The 23,162-nt window shown below is 50.1% G+C and overlaps 1 protein-coding gene across 6 annotated transcripts in view; it reads right to left on the reverse strand.

Moving 5' to 3' along the window:
* Nucleotides 1-1,050: 1,050 nt before the first annotated feature.
* FLOT2 (flotillin 2) overlaps nucleotides 1,051-23,162 on the reverse strand; it is a 35,161-nt gene continuing 13,049 nt past the window's right edge. For 2 of the 6 annotated variants that reach the window (XM_030537106.1, XM_030537104.1), the window contains 10 exons: nucleotides 22,994-23,075; nucleotides 17,333-17,423; nucleotides 9,976-10,099; nucleotides 9,474-9,592; nucleotides 8,852-8,965; nucleotides 8,622-8,741; nucleotides 6,957-7,171; nucleotides 6,546-6,729; nucleotides 4,746-4,895; nucleotides 1,051-4,272 (listed from right to left, as the gene is read on the reverse strand). In XM_030537106.1, coding sequence (XP_030392966.1) covers nucleotides 4,234-4,272; nucleotides 4,746-4,895; nucleotides 6,546-6,729; nucleotides 6,957-7,171; nucleotides 8,622-8,741; nucleotides 8,852-8,965; nucleotides 9,474-9,592; nucleotides 9,976-10,099; nucleotides 17,333-17,423; nucleotides 22,994-23,075 — 1,238 coding nt within the window. In that variant the 3' untranslated portion in view covers nucleotides 1,051-4,233. The other 4 variants (XM_030537105.1, XM_030537109.1, XM_030537107.1 and 1 more) reach the window with 4 other exon arrangements.

Raw genomic sequence — 23,162 nt, forward strand, 5'->3', positions numbered from 1 at the left:
GCCCACAGATTGCATCTAATTTGTCAGCACAGAACAGGTGGCAGCCACCCTCAACTTTAGCCAGCAGGTCCCAGCATGTGCTGTGACCAGGCTGTGCTGATGCAGAGAGCAGTGTGAGCCAGACCCCGTGTCCATGTGCTAGAGCCCAGAACAGGCCAGAGTGTGTTGTGCAACGGGCTCCTGCCAGCCTGCCCCAGCCGCAGGGCTGACGTCCCTGCTGTTACTGCCCTCTGGCAGCTGCAGACACTGTCCCCATGTCGGGCTCTGGCTGGTTTCAGAGCTCGGGCAGCACTGCCTGGGGCAGGGACTAACTACCCTTTGGGCAGCAGAAGCCCTGGCTAAGGGCAGGCAGCACCGCCAGCCTGGAGCAGGTGGAGCTGTGGGATGCTACCCCTGGACTCAGACTCCGCTGCCTGACTCACCTAGGGAAGATGAGCTTGTTGGCAGGAGCCTGGTAAATCCTCTTAGACACAGAGGGCAGTATGTCTGAGTGGTCAGTGCAGTGACCAGGCCCAAGGGCAGCAGGATTCTCCTCATCTCTGCCATAGACTCTCTGCGACGCAGGCCAAGGTGGTCACCTTGGAGGCGAAATGCAAGCGGGGGCCCCTTTGGTCCAGTGATGCACCCAGTAACAGTGGCTTCCTTCTGCCACCTACCAGCAGCTGGTACAAGGCTGGGATCCCAGCTTGGCACAGACAGCGCTATCCTGCAGGCAATACAGGCGAGCTTGGCAAGAAGCCCGTGGCTGCCCACCTGGGCCTGATAAGAGAGAGAGAGGGAGAGTCCTGGCCCGGCTGAAGAGTTGTGGGTCCCAGAGCAGACCTGGGATGAGGGCAGTTCTCAGGGCAAGGCTGGCCCTTTGAATGCTGCCTGCCAGGTCAGCCCCTGCAACCTGCCTGTGTCCGCCTGCTCCTCCAGCTGACTCCGGCAGTGGCTGTGGGGCTCGATGGGAGGCACAGGACAAGCAGAGCCTGCCCTCCACCTGCTGGGGGCACTGAGGGGAAGTCGAACCTGCCCTGCGACAGAGAAGGAAGGAGTCAGAGCAGGGCATGACTGACAGCCCGTGCAGCATGGTCACGCTGCCTCTTTATTATACAGTATGTAACATGTCAGCAGAACGATGGCATGCACAATTTACATGCAGATATGAACAGCCTTTACAGAACAGTCAGCTCCTGGCCTGCCACTGCAACAAGCTAGTTCCAGATATACAGAGTAGTGTGTCTGGGGCATATGTGCAAGCCAGCATTTAAAACCATCCCTTCCCCTCCTGTTGTCCAGCCAGCTTCTCCTCCCTGCTGGACGCAGAGCTAGTGTCAGCCCTGGGAGAAGCCCCAGGAGCCCAGAGATTCCTTCACTCCTTGTGTTTCCCCATGGAAATCCTGCCAGACCCAGTTTCAGCTCTACATTACACTCCTGTCACATCCTTGAACTCCCCGCTCAGCTCCCCCAGAGCGCACACAGCTCAGACAGATTTTCACTAGCTGCTCCATGGCCAGACCAGTGTTGAGGAACAAAACAGGTGGTGGGAAATCAGGGCACATTTGCCATCAAAGCAGCAGGTTTGCTCTGCAGGGAGGGCCTTCCACAGGATGCACAAGACAGCTGGAGCCCCTCGGACTGACCCAGCTGGGGCAGGGAGGAGGAAGAAATGTAACAGGTTGCAGGGAGCAGTAAACTTTCTCCTCTGCAGACCTGGGGAGTCTGACTTTGGCAAGGAAAGAAACTGGTGCCCGTGTGGCAGGGGTTGTCACAAAACCAGGCACTGTACTTCAGCACAGGATTCACACTGCAGGCTCCAGGAGCAGAACAGCAGGTGAGGACTGAGGGCAGGGGGAGAACGGGCACCGGCCCTGTGGGCATTAGGTCTTGGGTGCCCCAGTTAACCACCACCAGCAGTTTTATTGTTATGCTAATGGGCTTGGCACCTTTGCCCGCCGGCCGTAGTGCCTGTGTCCTTGCTAACCCAGTCAAGTGAGAGACTGGAGGTCAGAGTGTTTTCAAGGCCTAATGCCAGGCACAGCTCCCCTCTTTGGGCCTGTGAAGCTTCCCAAATGGTCCCTATAACTCAGATCAATCCCACCGGTGAGTGAACAGTTACTGCAACCACAATCACCTGGCCCTCAGACCAGCACACCGTGCTGCACAGGCTCTGGCCTCAGCCCTGTCCCACCCCCCCGGAGGGATTTCCCCCAGCACTGACTCCGCAGGGGGGCTAACGCAGAGAAGTGCACTGGGCACTGCTGCACCCACCTTCAGTATGGAAAGCTGGCTGTAAAACAACCGAGACAAGCCTGAGGCAGGTCAAACAGCACCGGGAGCCCTGGCTGGGGGGAGGGAGCCACACACCACTGTGCCCATCCTGAGCTGGACAAACCGCCAGGGGAAGAGCTGGCAAGAGAGGCAAAGAGGAAAGCCTTGGCTACCACTGACAGCAGAAGATACTTTGGCAGCAGCAGGGTGCCCGCGGGCACAGCTAAGCACTTACATCAGCGGGATCAGTCACACCGAGGGACAGGAAAGGCTGCTACACAGCCTCATTTCACATTGCTACACAGCCCAGGATGACAACAGCTATGGGACGCGGGTGGCACCTCACACTGGGGGGAATGGCAGGGAGAGTGCAGGAGATGGAGCTAGGACTCTGGGCCACGTGCTCAACAAAATTAAACAAACCACAATCAGGCAGCGTTTGGATTACAGCCCCGGGATCCCACCTGGATAAGGGATTACAGCCCCACCACGCCCAGATCCCTCCTCAGGCCCCCTGGCTGTGCCTACGCTGCCAGTCCCTGTTGCACCTCCACCAGTGGGCGTGCTAATGGACAGCAGGTTGGCACTTTAACAACGGCCCCCTGGCTGCTCCCCAGCCTCAGCATGCACAGCTCCAGCCAGATCAAGCATTCCGCAGCCCAACGCTTCAGCTGAAGGAAGCCAAGAGCTACACTGCCTGCTGCACTGCCTGGGCTGGGCCTTGCTGGCCGAGCGCTAACAGAGCTGGCAATGCTGCTGCCAGAAGCCGTTTGGAGGCTGTGTGTACAAAAGGGGGCCAACAAAGCCATGACTCTCATGGCCCTTCCATAAGGCAGCTGGCTTCCCCTGGAGCAGTTTCTTCTCCCGGTGATAGGGCAGGGTCTGCAACGCACCTGGGAGAGGAGACTGGCCTCATGCTGCTGACTGGTGGGGCTGCAAGCAGTCTCCTCACTGGGGCAGGCAGCTGCCTGACGCACCAGAGCGCCTGTCTCCAGAGCACCTGTACTAGCCACGCCACTGTGCACTGCGGGCAGGAGCCAGGCAAGAAAGGGGTGGTCCCAGGGCAGTGCTCATCCCGAACTTGGCCCCAGGCCCTGAGCGGAGATCTGCCAGAGAGCATCACTGTAGCCCCCCTCAGCAGCTACATTTTGAGACTGAATCCAGCAGTGGAGGAACCGTGTCCCCCGGATAAAGTCCCACATATGCTGCAGCATGGCATGGCAACAGGCTGGGCTGATCTCGGCAGGCTCTGATAGGACTCATGCATTGGCTAAAAAGTTGGAGGGTGGCTCCTCTCTCAACCCCCAGCCTGGACGGGGCCCTTCAGAACTCAGCGTGGGCCTGAGGGCTTGGCTCAGTGCAGTCTTGCTATACTCTGCGTGCCCTGGGGGGAACGTACAGGGGAGGCCAGCCAGCAAGTGACCACAAAAGCAGTTGTGAGTGCAAGGATGTGGGACTCGCTAGATCACATTTGTAACTCGGGCAGACGAGGACATACTGTTCAGGATTCTCTTCCAGCAGCTCCACGCATTGGGAGCACTGCAGAAACAGGCTTCTGCCCTAAGGAAGAAGTTTGCAAGCCCCTCCATCTACACTCCTCACTGCCCCAGTGGATGTTCCCTGAGCCCCCGGGCTTCCAGCTCACCCCTCTCAGCCTCTCTGCCCCTGAGCTCCAAACAGAGGACAGAGAACTTCAAGGCACCAAGATTGCAAGACCAGACAAGCTGCCAATTATAACCGAGGATTCAAATCGACACTCCAGACTAATACAACACACAATTAAACTTACAAAATAAATTCCCCTTAAGAAAAAAAGGCCAATTTAACATGCATCATTCTGGTCCTACAAAATAAGGCACCAGAGCTTAAAAATGAACTTCCAATTGTCTTTGATATAAAAGGATTTCCCAAGTGTTAAAGGCAGTTGATGTAAGAGTGCATAACAGGGGGTTGTCTTCATTAGCATTGGACTGGCCAGCCTCATGCCTGGGCTCCCGTGGCTTTCTGGATCAGGGGGATCTGCAGGATGGGAAGAGAGACGCGGTTAGGAGTGTTGCAGTGCACCAGGCTCTTGGGCTGAGACTCTGCAGCCGGAACAAAGGCTGGGGATGATGGAGAGAAAGAGCCTTCAGGGAGAGGGGAAGACATCAAGGATGCTTTGAGCTTTGAGAGATGCAAGGCGCACTGAAAGCCCCCGCAGCATGTCATGGGAAGGGATCTCCCTCCTTCCTTTCCAGAAACTGCAGCCAGGACTTGGCCAGGAGTGTAGGGCCACCAGCTCTGCATGGTGACCCCCAGCAACGATGGTCAGAGCAGTGGAGAGATTCCTCAGTCCGACAACATGCAAAGGGCATTGGGAGGGTTGGGATCAAAGGCGTTTCTAACCGGTGCTGCGGATATGTAACAAACCATAATGAGAGCTAAGGGCAGGTCCCCTGAAGTGGAAAGAGGCCTCAGCTCTCCATGTGATGGCCCCGCCAGTCCCAGCTCACCTTGGACAGATCGACACCAGTGAGGGCATGCACAGACGCAGGGATCTCAGCCAGCAGGCGGCTCAGCTCGGACGTCACCTTGTTATTGTCCCCACTGAGAATAACAATCTCGTCCACTTTAGCCAGCGGAGCGGCCACCTTGGCAGCGATCTGTGGAGGCGCAGGGGAAGGAGACCAGAATGAACCAGGGACCTTCATTTCCAGCAGGAGGCCAGGAGAGGGCTGCTTGCAAACTTGCTGGCCAGACTCTGAAAAGATTCAGGCATAAAAGAGCACCCACAAGCATGTCCCCATCGGTGCCTGACTGGCAGGAAAGCTCTGAGCACCCGATCTGGTCCAGGACTTAGCCACCAGGCACCAGCATGGTGCTGTGTGCCATTCACAGGCACAGCAGAGCCAATGCTCCATTAACCTTTCACTTCCATAAGAACAGCCGTACTGGGTCAGACCAAAGGTCGATCCAGCCCAGTATCTATCTACTGACAGTGGCCAATGCCAGGTGCCCCAGAGGGAGGGAAGCTAACAGGCAATGATCAAGTGATCTCTCTCCTGCCATCCATCTCCATCCTCTGATGAACAGAGGCTAGAGACACCATTCCTTACCCATTCTGGCTAATAGCCATTAATGGACTTAACCTCCATGAATTTATCCAGTTCTCTTTTAAACACTGTTATAGTCCCAGCCTTCACAACCTCCTCAGGCAAGGAGTTCCACAAGTTGACTGTGTGCTGTGTGAAGAAGAACTTCCTTTCATTTGTTTTAAACCTGCTGCCTATTAATTTCATTTGGTGGCCCCTAGTTCTTGTATTATGGGAATAAGTAAATAACTTTTCCTTATCCACTTTCTCCACATCACTCATGATTTTATATACCTCTATCATATCCCCCCTTAGTCTCCTCTTTTCTAGGCTGAAGAGGCCTAACCTCTTTAATCTTTCCTCATATGGGACCCTCTCCACACCCCTAATCATTTTAGTTGCCCTTTTCTGAACCTTTTCTAGTGCTAGAATATCTTTTTTGAGGTGAGGAGACCACATCTGTACACAGTATTCGAGATGTGGGCGTACCATGGATTTATATAAGGGCAATAATATATTCTCAGTCTTATTCTCTATCCCCTTTTTAATGATTCCTAACATCCTGTTCGCTTTTTTGACCGCCTCTGCGCACTGTGTGGACATCTTCAGAGAACTATCCGCAATGACGCCAAGATCTTTTTCCTGACTCGTTGTAGCTAAATTAGCCCCCATCGTATTGTTTGTATAGTTGGAAAAAATAACCCCAATGTGCATTACTTTACATTTATCCACATTAAATTTCATTTGCCATTTTGTCGCCCAATCATTTAGTTTTGTGAGATCTTTTTGAAGTTCTTCACAATCTGCTTTGGGCTTAACTATCTTGAGTAGTTTAGTATCATCTGCAAACTTTGCCACCTCACTATTTACCCCTTTCTCCAGATCATTTATGAATAAATTGAATAGGATTGGTCCTAGGACTGACCCCTGGGGAACACCACTAGTTACCCCTCTCCATTCTGAGAATTTACCATTAATTCCTACCCTTTGTTCCCTGTCTTTTAACCAGTTCTCAATCCACGAAAGAACCTTCCTTTTTATCCCCTGACAGCTTAATTTACGTAAGAGCCTTTGGTGAGGGACCTTGTCAAAGGCTTTCTGGAAATCTAAGTACGCTATGTGCACTGGATCCCCCTTTCCCACAGCCCCTTCCTGCAGAGCGACTGGCTCAGCAACCAGCACCGAGTGGCAAAAAGCCGCTGGAAGCCTTAAGCCTCTCACCTGGGGCAGAGCGTCCAGCACCAGAGCCATCTTGGCCGCGTCGCCATACTGCTGGTAAGCCTCTGCCTTCAGCTTCATTTTCTCCGCGTCTGCTTTCCCGATGGCTTCGATGACAGAGGCCTCTGCCTCGCCAATCTTGCGGATCTTCTCTGCTTCGGCCTGCGCAAGGAGAACCTGCTTCACCCTGGAAAGGAAGCAGCCCCAGCTTGGAAAGAGCCCCAAGCCCCACTCCTTAGCAACGTGCTGCTGTGGACAGTGGGGCTTCCGCGCAGTTGGGCCTTCAAGAGCTTCTGCGTCAAGCTCAGCATGCTGGGACCCCATGCAGGGCTCAGCTCAACTCAGCTGTGCAACTCAGGCTCTTAGCATGCTGCCAGGCCAAGTCTGGGCACCTGTACCCGCTCCGCCACTCACTTCTCGCCCTCGGCGATCTGCTGCATGCGGTGCGCCTCAGCCTCTGCCGGACGCTTGATGGTGGCCGTCAGCTCCTTGTCCATCCGGATGATCTCTTTCTCCTCAACATCAATCTGCTTCCTGCGCTGCACCACCTCAATCTCGATCTCCTCCTGGCGGATCTTCTGCTGCTCCCGAGCACCCTGCAGCTCGTAGGCCAGCTGGGCCTCGGCAGTCTGGACAGAGAGAGGGACACAGCTCTGTCTGCCCAAGCCTAGCTGAGACCTCAGAGGCATGAGGAAGGCGAACCCCTCCTTGCGCTATCTGCCTCCAAGGATGCTGGCTATCCTGATTGAGACAAACCAGAGCTCAAGCGACTGCCCCAGCAGCAGGGATTAATGGAGCACAGTGCTCCCTCTTCTCAAATGTCACCTGATTCCAGACCTGCTCTGAACCTCCCTCCCTCACCCAGTTAGCAAGCGCTAGAGGTGACAGTTTCCCCTGGCAGCAGCTGCTGCCATCGCTTTCCCCAATGTGGGGAAGGACTGCAGCTCCCTGGGCTATTTTAGGAGTTTGCGAAGTCTGCATCTGTAGTGGGAGCAGGAGCTCTGAGCAGATCAGCAGCATTGGTCTTCCCTCACCATTGCAACTGAGAACACAAAGTCACTTCGGGATTTCCAGTCCTGACCCGCTTGTCCAGTTACAAAGGCTCTTCGTGCCCACCCTTAACACCAACTGAACAGAAAAGCTTGGCCGCTGACACAGTAACACGCTGACTCCGCTGGCCTTCACCAGCAATAGAAACAGAAGGACCTTGGCGGAGAGGAGACAGGATGACCTGGGAATGTCTCAAGAGCGAGTGGCCTCGGCCTGAGAGGCGATAGGTGCCCGACCGCAAGAGCCTGCAGAGAAGAGGTAACTGCTCTCTTGGGAAATCAAGCAGATGCTCCCTCTCTGACGGGAATCCTCCCATCCCATCCTGGGAGCTGGAGTTGCAGCGAGGTAGCAACATGTCAGGCTTGGAGGAGCCACTGTTCTGTCCCTTGTAACTCTTCCACTCCGCTCTCCACCAGACCCCGAGAGCCCCCCAATACGGGAGGGGAGGGACGTGCTGTGAGGAGCACACAAAAGTGTGCTGGGCTAGCGGTTGCCCAGCTTTGCCAAACTTTCTCTGCAGCAGACTGTCCCCACGTGCCCAGCTTCACTCCACGTCCCAGCCCCTCGTCCTCCCTCCAGGAGCTAGTGGCTGACTCTGAAACACCTGGATACATCAGGGCCAGCGCCTCATCATGCTCCAGTTGGACCCACTTGGGAAAACCTCATGCTGAGGCAGCACTTGTCTAATTGGGAAACTCCCCCCACCTCTTCTTGCACTGTGTGCCTAATGAACCAGCCAGTTCAGGTGCTTCTGAGGCAGCACACACGGCCCGTGGCATCCAACACATCTGCAGAGTTGAGAGGCCTGGGGAACCTACAGTTTCTTACTCAAAGGATTTGCCAGTACTGCAACTAACCTGGAATGTGGAGTCTACAAATCTGGTTGACAAGCGACTTCTTCAGCATGTATCGGTGTAAAAAGGGAGAGAAGACGACTAACCACAGACTCCGCAGAAGGGCAGCCGGGAAGAACCCACTGCTAGTGATGTCCAGGTCAGAAGTCCAGCTGGGGGAAGCAGACTCTCTCACCTTAATGTTAATTTCCTGGCTGAAGGCGGCTTTCTGCATCTCAAAGGCCCGTTTGGAATCGGCCGTTTTAGTGTCTGACATGAACTTGATGTCCAGCATTTCCCTCTTGCACTCCGACTCCTGCAGGAAGGAATCATACCGCACACTCAGTTAGGAGCATAAGGACATCAGCAACCTTGGCAGGCAGCTGAGGGACAACACTCGCTTTGGGGGAGTGCTGCTGAACGTACCCGAATGCCGGCATCTCGCTCAGCCTCTGCCACACCAATGTCAGCATCTCTCTGAACAACGGCTGTCTGAGTCTTACCCAGAGAGCTCAGATATTCCACCTTATCATACACATCCTAGACAGAGGGAGAGACTTCAAAATCATCCACTGCAAGTCATTCCATCCTGGAGCCCATCCCTCCTTCCCAGAGCACCTAGTGCTCCCGATAACACAGCAGCCCCTTTGCTCCAGGATATGCAAACCTGCCTTGCCAGCCTGCCTGAGAACTAGAGAGATGCCAAAGGGGGAAGGTTACCACATGGAGGATGGTAGAGCAGCTCTCTGTTCAATCCCCCCCGTGACTCCTTAGTGGTTCAGTTGGCAGCACACGATGTTTACAGCCGGCTCTGGCGGGGCGCTGAATTTCAGCCCTTCCTACGTAGAGAACTATGTGTATGATCCATATTTTATACCAGCCTGTAGCTGCTGTTATGGGAACTCCAGCAGAGCACAGGCAGACTGTAAATCCCATAGAGATCTTTCCAAAGAAGTCAGGACCCATGGGTTACTGCCTCACAAGCATTGCCAATTGGCCCAGTGGGTTCCCCTCGTCCAGCTGTGGGGTTCCCTTTGCCCGGCTGTACCTTGATGGTAAAGCTCAGGATCTCGATGCCCATGCGGCCCACATCTGGAGCTGCCACCTCCCGCACCAGCTTGGCAAACTGATCCCGGTCCTGATAGATCTGTTCCACTGTCAGGGTGCCTGGAAACGGAAACAAAACCAAAGCACTATTGCACTGACAATGGGAAAAGCACAACAGGCGGGCGGTAAGCTTGGGAGATACCCAGGAACAAACAGGCCCCATTTATCTCCCGGCTGTTCAAGGGCTGGGAAAAGCGGGGTCAGGTTTGGACGTGACAGCACAACTGTTTGCCCAGGCTTCGCCAGGCCTGCCTACATCTCGATTCCACACCTTCACATGAGAAGGAAGATGCCAGACACTCCGACTACGCGGAGCAGTTGTACTAGCTTGTTTCTCGAGTACCCAGAGGGCAGCAGCCACTGAGCACTGTACAGACAGAGGGGAAACGCCAGTCAAGGCGCTGGCTACTGTGACATCAGTGGCAGCGCTGGTTGCACCACACCTAGGATGGATCGCAGATGCCCCTCCAGCGTTTGAAGGACCACGTTCTTAATGTCTTGGACGTTCTTCCCCAAGAACTGCTCACAGGCCACAGCCAGAAGCTCTCTCTCTGTCATTATTTTCACCTGGAGTCAGGAGAAAAAACACAGTGAGATAAAGGTCAGTCTAGAGGAAGACAGGCATCCAGCAACAGCAGCAGAAGCAGCACTGCCACCACACTGTCAGGTCCTCCCAAGCTACAAGCAATCCAAGGAACCTGGCTGTTTTCATTAACACCAACAGCAAGACTGCAGGAGACACAGCTGAATGAGCGCTGGCAGTCACTGCTGCTAAGGAAAGGCTGCTGCAGAGTGAGCAGTGATGGAGAGCAGAGACATACCTCTCCAAACCCATGACTACAGTTGACCTCCACAGGGTGGATCACGGCAGTTACCTCCACGTCAGTGTCAGCAATAGCAGGTGACTCCACTGGCCAATGCCAGAAGCTGGTCCAGTGCGCACACCAACTATACCCAATCAAACTGAACAGGTGAAAAATATTGCAGAGGTGACCTGACCAAGGCCACAATTGCCATGCGAGAGGGGTTTACCCAAGGAGCAACGTACAATCCCATTTAATTACCTTCCTGCTTCTCGCTTTTCCTTCACTAGAGCTAGCCTGTCCACAAACAGGAATGCCAGAGAACGAGAACAACCCAGACCTGTCCCAGGAGCACTTGGAAATCAAAGTCCCATGTAACGTTCCTAATGAGAAACAACAGCCGGGGCAGGCCATCCAACACGGAGCCTGCTGGGCTCTGCCCCTGCCCATGGCAGGAAGTTTGCCAGCCAAGTCTACAAGCGGCTCAGATGTGACCTCAGCCTGTCATGGTAGTCCAGGCTCCCTATTGGGAGACGAGACAGTCATCTCACCAAAGGGTACAGTCACACGCAGAGGCCCCTGTGAGAAGCGGGTCTGACCCAGGAAGCCCAAATTATCATGACAAGGTCATTGGTCAGGTCAGTAGCTCTCTTGCAAAGCTGGGAACGGTTCTCTCTCCAGTAACACACAACTCAACTTTCAACTCCCAACAGCCTCTCCATCAAGATAATCAAAGATTCACGTACCTGCTGGGCTCATCAAAGATGGTTCTCTTGGTATGGGGCATGCTCTTTTAAGATAAACCTCATTTAAATCCAAACCCTACGGAGTACGTTAGCCAGTGGAGACCCTGGGCACACGCTGCAGCTGCTGCCACTCGGCGCTAACAGTCTGTGGCTGGGGAGTTCTATTAATCTACATGTGGCTGCTTTTTGTTAACAGAGCTGCAGCCCATGGAAAATACAGATCCCAACATGCAATGGTCCATCTTAATCTGAGTACCCACTACTGATTACTAAGGTGAACACTGCATGCTGGGATCTGAAGCTTCCATGGGTTGTGTGACTCAGGGATCTCCTGATGCCATCTAGCAAAAGGCATGGGGGTACACAGCGGTATAGGGATCCCTGGGGTTCACTAAAAGAATGTCAGGTAAGGGCTCTACTGAAAGCCTGTGTCAAATGCTCACAAAAATCACGGAGATGGAGGTAGGAAAAAGACTGAGGAGTTATGTAATATTCTAAAAATGAGGTTCTCTAGGCCTGCTAGTTAAAGGCAGGTCACACAAAGGCAGTGTGCCTGGAAACAGGCTTCTCCAGACTCGAGGGGGAGCCATCTCTCCCAGAGAACCATTGTGTGTCTTACATCTGAGGTCTATTAGCACACTCTTAATAAAGAGCTTGCGAGATTTCAGAAGGAAATTAACAGAAAGAGGTAAATGGGGGTGGGCGGGGGAGGAGATACTTTTCAGGTGAAGATCAAAGGTCTGGGCTGGTATATCTGGGGGGTGCAGAGACATGTTCTGCCATCCTTCAGGCAGTGAAGACAAGTTGCCAGTGACTTTGATTTTATGAAGTGTGTGTGGGGGGTGGTGTTAATCTCGGCTATTCTGGCTGAAACGCTGGGAAAAGGACGTGGAGCAAGCTGTCCTGTAGGAGACAAGGGAATGCCTTGTGAGTTACATTGACACACTAGCAAGCCTGTTAGGATTCTGTTGTATATGTAACCATTTGTTTCCAGTGTAATTACTTTCTATTGTTTGAATCTCTGCCCATCCGTAAGAAATGTGTTGTGTTCACTAGGCGCTATGTGTCAAGGGGAGCGGTGATCCCAGGTGAACATTAGTAAGTGGTATGTACTGTTCCTTTGGGAGTAGAGACTCTGACTGTTCATTGGATCAGGGGCTGGGCGCTCCCTCTCCGGGTGCTCTGGGGACGGTGGATGTCTCCTGTTAACCTGCATTGAGAGCGAGGCCTGGCTGGTGGAGCCAGGGAGCTGATCCACAACCACACAGACAAGGCTTCCTCATGCCAAGGGCAAGTGGCAGCCCCGGGTACCCCGGGACACATCACAGGCTGCCACTCACGGAAGACAGCTCATGCCTCCTGCACCTTCTCATGCTACTTAGAGGTGACTCTAGAGCTGCTGGCAACTTGCTTGGGGCTCCTTCAATTGGGCCATCTTGTGGTGGAGGCCTCATTCCTTGAAGAGAAACAAAACCCCGCTGGGCCATGTCTCTCGGCAGTGCTGCCACATTCACAGCACCGTGAAGAGGATGGACTCGGCTACCACTGGCTGAGATTCTGAAACTGCCCTGACTCAGAGTTCTCAAACAATTTCAAAGTGCTGCATGAAGTGCTTCCAGGGTGCAGCTGCCGAAGTTCTTGGATGCGTTTCCCTAGATGTCTCACCCTACCACCCAGGGGAGCAATATTCAGCGCTTTAGCACGCTGCCCAGGTAGAGGGGAGAGACCCAGTGCTGGGAGAGGGGGACTGGGCAAGAAAACGGCAGATGAAATTCAATGTTCAGAAGTGAAAAGTAATGCGCGTTGGAAAACAATCCCAACTGCACGTACAAATTGATGGGGTCTAAATTAGCTGATACCACTCAAGAAAGTGATCTTGGAGTCATAAGAATATGAGACTAGTCCAACCCAATATGGCCAATGGTCCATCTAGACCAGTATCCTGTCTCCCATCGGTGGCTGGTGCTAAATGCTTCAGAGGGAATGAACACAACAAGGCAATTATCAAGTGATCCATCCTTTGCTGGCCAGTCCCAGCTTCTGGCAACTGGAGGTTTAGTGGCACCCAGAGCCTGGGTTGTGTCTCTGATCATCTGGGCTAACAGCCATTGATGGGCCTGTCCTCTATGACTTGATCCAGTTCTGGCTTTGAACCCAGATATACTTTTGGCCTCCATGACATCCCCTGGCGACAAGTCCCACAGGGTGAATGTGACCGTGTGAAGAAGAACTTCTTCGTGTTTGTTTTACACCCACCACCTATTAATTTCCTTGAGTGAACCCTGGTTCCTCCGGTACATGAAGGGGTAACAACAACTCCAAACTTACTTTCTCCACATCATTAATGACTGTGCTGACTCTATCATCCCCCCCCTTGGTTATCTCGTTTCTAAGCTGAAGAGTCCAAGTCTTTAATCTCCTCATACAGAAGCTGTTCCATCCCCGTAATCATTTCTGTCGCTCTTCTCTGTACCTTTTCCAATTCTAATACATCCTTTTTGAGATGGAGTGACCAGAACGGCACGCAGTATTCCAGCTGTGAGGTCTCCTGCATTTCCAAGAGAGCAATTTGTGTGTTTTACACAAGAGGGGGTTGCAAGGGCCATTCATGGGGCCACACAACGATGCAGAAGCCTTGCACAAGTCAGCTGTCTTAGCATATTCAGCCTAGGGTTCAGACAAGGACTCTTTCAAATACCACAAACAATTTTACAGACTCAGCAGCAGAATGCACAGCACAAATCAAAGATTAAACTTCCACTGTGTGTCTTCCAACAGCTTCCCTTTCATAAAAGAGCCATTTCAGTGCAATCGAGCCACTGAAGCCCTTGTGCTGCTAAGCCTCTGGATCTGGACAGTGACTGGGTACTGCTCTTAGCTCTGGGTTTCAGGTGCAGCCCCAGATGTAGACACCATATCTGACACCCCTCTTAGGTAGAGGGACCCTGCAGTCCAGCTGCCCTGACCCTGGAACCAGTGCCTCAGCCCCCGCCTCCCCCCCAAGACCCCAGTTGCTTAGACCTGACTGTGGGAGCTCTGCTTTCAGGGATGACGTGGCAGTAAGGCAAGGAACACCAGATTAACCAAAGAATCTCTTTAACCACTAACAGTTTATTCTTAAAAAGCACGAGGGTTACAGATTTATGAAAAAACTCCTGAACGCAACCCCCGTGCAATCTCACCACTCCTATGCATCCTGGCTTTGGTGTTAGCATCCTTAGGCCAGGCACCTCTTCCTGACAGCTTGGCTTTGTCTTTTGAATGCAACGGTCACAAGGCCTCTGAGCCTCACAGAACCCCCTCCTTAACTAAAGTCTTTCCTCTTGACTGGTCAAGTGGAGAAACTGCAGCTGTCCCAGCTGCCTGTTGAGGTTGCTGTGTAGTGAGTCCTCCTGGCAGCAAACCTACTGTTCCTGTACAGAACCACCATTCAGAGCGGAGGACCCTCTAGGAGGTGTCCCACTCCCTAGCAAAGCACAGTGCCCTTGTCAGGACCAGACTGGTTTTTCCAACGTGTCTTGAATGGAGCTCACAATACATAAGTGACAAGAAGTTTACTATCAAAATGCCATTCATAAAACCAAATGGGAGTGTACGATTTAACCCCCACATACCCCCCAGTCTGTCACACAGGGCACAGCCACAGCAAGTGATTTTTTTCCAAATACCATTCAAACAATTACAGGAATTTTCAGCGGGCATGAAGTCAAAGTGCCTCTGCAAAAGGAGTCCCATTTTAGTGGATCAATATTGCCACCCCTAGGTCAAACTGGCATTAAATGAGCAAAGCTGCACGGTTCAGTGTAAAGGTACAGAGCAATCCTACAACACCCGAGGCACAATACCCATGTGTCCCAAAGCACCCCACTGACACCAAAAGTGATGTGCTACCAAGTGAGAAAGGGTCACTGCCCAGTGACACTCATTTTGAAGCATCCTTATTTATTTACAAACATTTTAGAGTATCAAAACAAAGCATCAAACTTTTCCCTAGTAAGATCCTTTGTTTGCTTTCTGCATGCCTTAGTTTGGAGAAGGCAAACAAACTAGTCAGTTCCACTTCAGTTTCTTGTCATTTTCTATCTTCATGCACTAGTACAATACCACAGTGGAACAATGCACCACAAAGGAAAAAAGTTGATTTACTTTAAAAGCCTTTCTACTGGAACTTCCTCAAGTTATGGAAATATTTCTCTTATTTTGTAGGTCTCCCCACCCCATGCTTAAAACCTACATGAGCTACATGTGACCTGAGGATTCCTTTACAATTATACCCCAACAGTCAGAACCTCTTAAATTTAATCCTTGATCTGGAGGATAGCAACTCATTTTGTATCGAGGTTCCTGTTTTTGGCAGCAAAGAGCAGTGAGTGCTATGAGAGGATACAAAATAAACCAAGTGAGCTCTGCATTGGATTTTAAAATGAGACATTCAGCAGTGTGTACCATAGCAAACGCTCAATCAGTTGGTATCGTAGTCAGCTCTCCATTATACTATTGCCACAGTAAAGCCACTGGCAATCAGGGTTTCCTAGGAAAGAATGCTGCAGAATTAGATCACAGTGAGGGTTGGCTACTTACACAGTGTTTATGAAAACAGAAGTGTCTTTGAAGCCACAATGTGAAGTGCACAACTATCTACATTTGGTCCTCACTTTAGTCCAATACGCAAGAAATTCTGTGGTGATGTGAACATGTCAGCAGTCACGTGGAAATGAATGATTTGCTAAGACTGAAATATAAGCACCAACAGCAGCAGTTTGCATTGTGCTGGCACCTTCCATCTGAAGTTCTCAAAGAGTTTTACAGACATTAATGAATTAATTTGCTGCCTCCTGAAAGGTAGGTCAGTGCTGTTCCAATTTTAGAGACACACACACACACACAGTGGTTAAATGACTTGCCAAAAGTCCTACAGAAAGCCTGGAAGAGATCTGCTGATCCCCAGTCCCGTCTTCTAACCACATGACTAGTCTCTCTGAAGCATCAGTGCGGATATAGGTTCTCTTTTGATGACTGAAGCTGCGCATGACAGTCCGGGAATGCCAGTGTCCTAGTGTTGGTTGTAAAGACGACATTCTGCACCGCCACTTTAGAACAAGGCAGTAGACTGACAGACTCTCACGGGTTTAAGGCCATTTGCTACTTAAATGTCTAAGAAATGGAAGTGAAATTCACTCATTAAGTCCCCATTCCCAACAGGTGTGAAACACGTAGATGATGTTGTCCCTTGCTAGCAGCATGAATGTCTGCTGGCCAGAACCAAAAACATGAAGTAAACCTCCTCAGACTAACTGCACATGATACAGAAAAAGGACATAGCCTTTTCCTTTCACCGCGATGTGACTGTATACGCACACTGTTTACACAAGGAACACGTACGACCTGCAGTTCAATGCACTCTGAGAACCATTTTTGCATAAACCACTTTGTCGAAGTTTAGGTCCAGCTAAAGCCTGGCTGGACTGTGCTAAGCTGCAAGCAGCCATTTTTGTTTTCATTTTTTTGTCTTAAGAGGCACTTTGCTACCTGCACTGCGGCAGACCTCAGTACCAACACTTGACACTCCCCTCTGCAAACACTCTGCAGGAAGCAGACCCTGCATGCCAGAAATAAACCCCAAGTCAATTTCCTGGCTGATTTTTAAACTTATGGAAATAGGAGTATACAATTCAATAGCGACAGACCTTTCATATGCATTGTAGTGAGCCTTCTGGCACAATCAGAATTCAATTCAAGCATAAGAGACTTGTGTTTTTCTTTTTAAAAAAGCACTACACACGTTATATGCAGGGACTAAGTCTTTCTTTAAACTCTGTAAATCATCATGTAGAATTGTGATGCTCTACAAATGCCTATTCATATTAATGCAAAGCAACAGGATTGATGTGATTTCAGAACAAAATGGTTCAGTTCTGGGAAATGATAGATCGAGCGCAAGGTGCACCGTGGTACGTTACGGTTTTTAGAAGTAGGTCATGTCACACCTCATATGCTGCATGAATGAATGAGACAGAACATTGGAAAAGAAGCAATGATTTTGTGGAGGGTGGGAGAAGTCACATCCCTTCCTCCTTCACTCCATGGACATGCCGTTGTATGAACCGACAACAGAGACAGTGTTGTCATACAAGAATTCATTCCAGAGCAGATAACCTCTGTTCCTGGACTACAGCACTCTTCTAAGAGGAAAAAATGAGGAGGTAGGTTAGAGGCATGCATTCCTGAAATGATGTTTGGAGTTACTGTACCTGTGCCACACCTGTGACAGTTAAAGCTACCCCCTCCGCCGTCTCTACGTCCTCGCACCTGGGCTGTAACGTCATTATCTCTAGGGAAATCCTGCCAAAAAACGTAGAACATTTGCACGTTTCCAGGTAACACACTGTCAGCTTTTCCCCTGTACCTCCTGCCCCAGGCTACCTGCCACACTCCATCCAGGTAATGTAAAGGATGCTGTCCAGTGACGCTGTTCATAATTAGAGAGGTCATTTTGGCCAAGGAAGTAAGATTTTCAAATAACGCTTAGACATTTTCCAAACAGAGAAAGGCCTCGAAGCCAGACCGAACAAGATCATGTGACGCCTTTCCTTTTACTGAGCTCACTAGCAGGTTATAGGCTAACCCCCAAAGGCCCCTTTATCTGAAAGTTTGTATATTACAAATTGCCCAGTAAAAAGGCAGCATATGATCTGCTTGGTCAGCGTCACTCATTTTAAAAAGTACAGTCTCAGCTTGAGAACGCCCAACCAGATTTCATCACTCTAACTGGAGTAGCTACACAGAGACACAAGGTCTGTACAGACCCCACAGGCTCAGAAATTCGTCAAGAAGCACTCTAGGGAAAGAGTTGAGCACATTTTGAAGACATCCTGGCCTGTAGTCACCCTTCCCAGTCTCACTGTCCAGGCCAGGAGTTGATTTCTAAATAGCGACTGTCCCGACAGTCAGGATATGAAATCCAGGACTGAGAGCCACCCTACTTTGGGTGTATGAGCTTGGTCATTCTAATCCAGATGTAGGTTGTTGCTTCAGGGCAGCTCCAGGCATCCAACCAGGCTCCTATTTCCTCAGTGACTCAAAGCTTATGGAAATGGAGAGTCCTGGGCCCTCTAGGCCCATGCCTACTCTTCAGTATCAGCCAAACCAACAGGAACTTTAAATCATTGGGCTGTATCAATCTGATACTTTTTCCTCTTCATTCCTTGCTAGTTTGGGCCAAGGTACATTGGCAGAGCTCTGTATGTAGGAGGGTGAGGGTCAGGGATTGGAAGAACAGAGGATGCTGCCTGGCAGGAGTTAGACAGAGCCACAGAGCTGCGTGCGTGCCCCAGACCTATTTAGATACATATAATACAAGGCATTGGAATTTTGAAACAGTTATAGGAGAGTAAGTATGACTTGGCCAGCTGCCACTACAAACCAGCTCTGAACCAAATCAAAGAGGCACAGGTCAGAGGGTTTATGTCAGCGAACATCAGTTCACAGGCATGAGATATGAGTAGGCAGCAGTGTACACTGAATAGGCCACTTTACCATTCTGGGAAGTCATTCAAATGTAGTGGAGTGAGCCTGCGCTCTGCAACCACCCTAATTAAACTGGTATGCAGGCATGGGCGCCGACTACACAGATCCTGCTGTACAGTGCATACAACTGAGTATCCCTGCCACATGAGTTTATAGCTGTGACTACATTTTACAGTTAGCACAGGCTGTAGTTGTCCTAGCTATGCTATGAACTAAAACAAATATGGTAACGAGTCCCCAGTTCTGCTGTAGCTATAGCGTACATGAGCCCTTGGAGTAGACTAAGATTCAGCCCAGTGGACGGAAACTCACACTGATAAATAATAAGCACTTACATAGATACTTTGGGCACCATACAAACATCAGTCAAAGTAAGATGGACTCTTTCCATACTGTGCTTTTAAAACACACAACATTACTGCCATGTGGGAAATAGAAAGGCTTGGTTTAATCTCACAGCACAAGTTTGGGAACAAGTCAATCAGCCGGTCACAGGAGGAATTTTCCACACGCAGGCTTTAACTTGAACAGCAAAAACCCTGCATCACAATTTGCCCCTCCCATCTCAAATCAGCCTGAACTGGGTTTGGCTTGTGATTATTGGATGCTCTTGTGTTCTCCCATGCCACAAGAGGAGGACAGCGCCCCCAGAGGAAAGAGGGAATGTCTGCAGCATTATTGAAAGGAATCAGCTTGGCCCTGAATTTGGAATACGTCAGTAGCATCTCTGTACATTACCTACAGAGCTATGGAGTGCACCAGAAGGCAAACACCAGAGACGGGGGTGAAGAGGAGGGTGTTGAAATCTAGTTGTTGTCCCACTAGAGGAAAAGTTAGTGTTTCTGTTATCCTGCTGCTGCTGTTGCACAAAATGGAAGGGAGAGAAGAAGGTTAGACACAATGTTAGGAAGCTGGTGGGTTATTACCTGTGCAACCCCTGTTACGTACAGTGGGACCCCCTCCGACGTCTCAATATTCTCACAGCGACAGAGGATGGTCATAACCTCCAAAGACAGTCTGAGCAGCGATAAATAAGGGTAGGACAGCAAATACACAAAGCAGTTACCAGAGAATAATAGACACAATGCAAAGGACAGACGGGACTTTCAGGTTTTCATTTTCCCCTATCACTTTCCATGTCTCCCGCTGCCCACTCCTGAGTCCTTACCACTTCTGGGAAGATTTACATTAGACAAAGCCCAGTTTCTCTCTGCCTTGGGCAGGGGGAGCTGACACTGCCTAGTAGCTTTATTTAGACTATATAAATGCAATATGGTTTGCTCTGTAATTCTGGCTGTGAATCATGTATTTAGATATTCTGCAAAACAAACGCTTCCTGCCACCTGGACATTGCTGCTACAGCTGTTTAGGAATTTTCTGTCAGTGCCTTTTGCAAAATCATTTTTTTTCAGGGAATTTTCAATTTTGCCAAAAAATTCAATTTCCCACTGGGAACATGAAGTGACAGTCCCCACCTTGTCAGTTTCATTTTCTGCCTGCCAGGAGAAAGGGAAATTGACAGAAGCCTGCCAGGCCTGCTGCCCATGTGCTGACACATTCCATTCCAGGCCTCCACATTTGAAGTGTCAGAATTTCTGACCACCGAATATTTCCAAGGCTGTTTATTTTTGTCCTGAATCAGGATGAAATGTTTTATGAAATCTCAAAATTTTCTATGGGATGGACATTCTGTTTTCTGACCAGCCCTAATAATCACTCTGTTTTCCAGGTTCCTCTGACTGCTCCTCCTGTGGAGATTTTCTAGCTCAAGAGAAGGAAAGTCTCCTTCCCTCAGGCAAATGTGAATGCAGGAAGCTTCATGACTTACACTGTGCTTAGAGTTACTCAGGAGGTCATCGGCTCTTGGAAGAAGAGTCAGACCCTCCACTCAGGATTTGGCATGCCTACTAAGGTGCCTCTGAGCTCTCTACAATGTGTGTAATTAAAGCCATGTCTACGTTGCACACCTTACAGTGGCACAGCTGTAAGGTACGCAGTGTAGCCACTCTGTCGCCAGGAGACAGCTCTCCTGCCAACAAAATAAAACCACCCCCAACGAGGGGCAGTAGCGTTGTTGCCGGGAGCACTGTCCACACCAGTGCTTTTCATCGGGCAGGGGTGTGGTTTTCTCCAACCCTTGACCGACAAAAGGTTTACTGACGAAAGTGCAGTGTTAACATAGCCTAAGCCTATGCACCTCGTGTAACCAATGACTGGTGACCCAGACTTTTTTTTAAGTAAAAGATTAACATTTATATCGTGGCAACACCTAAAGGCCCCATTGTACTAACTAGCGTACAACCATTTAGTAAATTACAATCTCTCCCTGCCCTCGGGCCCATCCCACATTTTAATTCTTTAGACAAATCCTCAGGCCCCTTGAATAAGTTCATTCATTCCTTCTGCAAATGACGTGTCAGACCCTCCCTTTGGGGTTTCTCAAGAAACTCAAAAAGAGAACCATTTAATCACAAAGGACAGCAGCCATCTGTTCAAAGTGTAACAATTCTCCCAACGCTCACATGGGGTCAGACTTCTGAAGCGGTGTGGGGGGAAAGCCTGACAACACTGAAAACACACCGTACCAAAAGCATCAGTTCTCCTGTGGTGCACGCCAGAGCTGGGCTTTTCTTCACTCTCCCAACTGACACGAGCACTACTAGAAAGTCTGTTAAAACGGCAAGCATTAGTTGACAGCCTTCACATGCAGTCGGAGTTCTAGAATTGCCCTGGCACTGGAACAACCTAGTGTGGCAGCCACCAAAAGAGAGTCCTATACAGGTGGTGTGAATCATGTGCAAACAGCATCGGATGAGAGTTTGCTATGCCCACAAGCTAACTGACCCAGTGGGTAACCCGAAACGAACGATGTCTAAGACAAAGTGTCATTTCTATTGCGATGGAGGTGCACAGTGAGGCCAGCGACATGCTAACTACACCTGACAGTGGCAGAACATCAAACGAGAGAACAAGTGATGAGGCCCGTCAGTGCAGGTTAACTAGAACCCTTTGGCTTTCACGCTCATTGCAAAACCAAAAAGTCTCGTCTTTCTCCTTTTCCCTATTAATTCTTATAAGTGCGGAGGAGCCCACACGGGTCAGCTGAGTGTTACGACTGTGTTACTTATTGTGACATTCCCATGGACCTGCAGACTAAGCAGTTACATTAGGACAACAGCAGCACTATCACAGCATGTTAGTTCAAAGACTGAAGCAACAATAAACAGCAAGCAAAATGCATGGCTGGGAATGGGGAGACAAAGGAAATCCCTTGGTTTTAAACAGAAATTTGGGCCCAATCCCAAAGTAACAGTTAGTTTTAGAAACTATGCAGGGCTGCATACCTTTAGGAAAATAGACGTGAGTAAAAGGAGATGGAAATTGCTCCTCACTCCACCCCTCCCCTTGTATGTTCAGTGCCACTGGCAAATCACCAGCACCCTTAGTAAACAGACTGGCTTGGCAATAAGAGTCTGACAAATGGCTCTCCTGATGGAGCATCTACACTTACTGATGGACAAACCAAACTGGCCACAAAGGAAAACCAGCGCCCACTACAGAGCACCTCTATTACAGCCTCTTAGCAAAGCAGCAGCTGTGTTGCTGTTACTGCATTTCACTTCACTGCAAGGGGAATAGCAACTGCAAGTTCTTGACTTCCCCCAAACTGACTGATTTTAGCAATGTGGAAAGAAAAATAAATTCATTAACATTAAACATAGACACAGCCCCTCAATTTGGTTTGATTTTGAGGTATCTGGAAAAAATAAAATAAATTTTAAGGGGGAGGCATGCAGACACACAATATCTGTCTGAAGAATACTTCAGCTGAAAGGAGAGACTCTCTCTATCATTTGCCCTGGTATCTGGGCATCTCTGTGCAAATAATCTACACAGAGCACGCAGCCAGGTTATGTGGGTGCTATTTTGAATAGGACGACATGAATAGATGGTACATTGAAACAGCATGAAATATTTCTTGAAGTATCACAAAGACCAGCTGCAGGATGGCCGGAGGCTGAATCCCACAGCTGGATTTAAAGAGGGCTGCGCAGGTGTTAGCAGCCCTGAAAGACCATCATTAAATGAGTGTAATTAGATCTCATGCTTCAGGACATTCTTCAATGGCCAAAAAGGATCTTCAGCTCCTTCTCATCATTTCATCTACTCCAACACTACACAACCGTTTAGAGGCATCACAGGGGGCGGTGGAGCTTTCCTTTGAAACACCAAATATTGGCCATGGCTGGAGGCAGGGTACTGGGCTTGACGGGGACCAATGGTTTGATCTTGTTTGGCCAATTCTATGTTCCTAAAGGTACTGCTGTCAGCCTGAAGGTTTACCTACCCAAAAGACACAAGCAAGAGGAGACCGCTCTCCTTACCTTTGTGTGTCAGAAATGCACCACCAAGCCCAGGCCCAGCCTCCGAACACATACTGCTTTAGATCAGAGCCACAGCAGCCACCTGCAGCACAAGCAGAAAGCATAAGTATGTTATAGTTACACACGCAGATCCATCTCCCCTAGGCAAGCTAAAAATAAAGACTTGCAT

The sequence above is a fragment of the Gopherus evgoodei genome, chromosome 17, assembly GCF_007399415.2.
Source record: "Gopherus evgoodei ecotype Sinaloan lineage chromosome 17, rGopEvg1_v1.p, whole genome shotgun sequence".
Lineage (NCBI taxonomy): Eukaryota > Metazoa > Chordata > Testudines > Testudinidae > Gopherus > Gopherus evgoodei.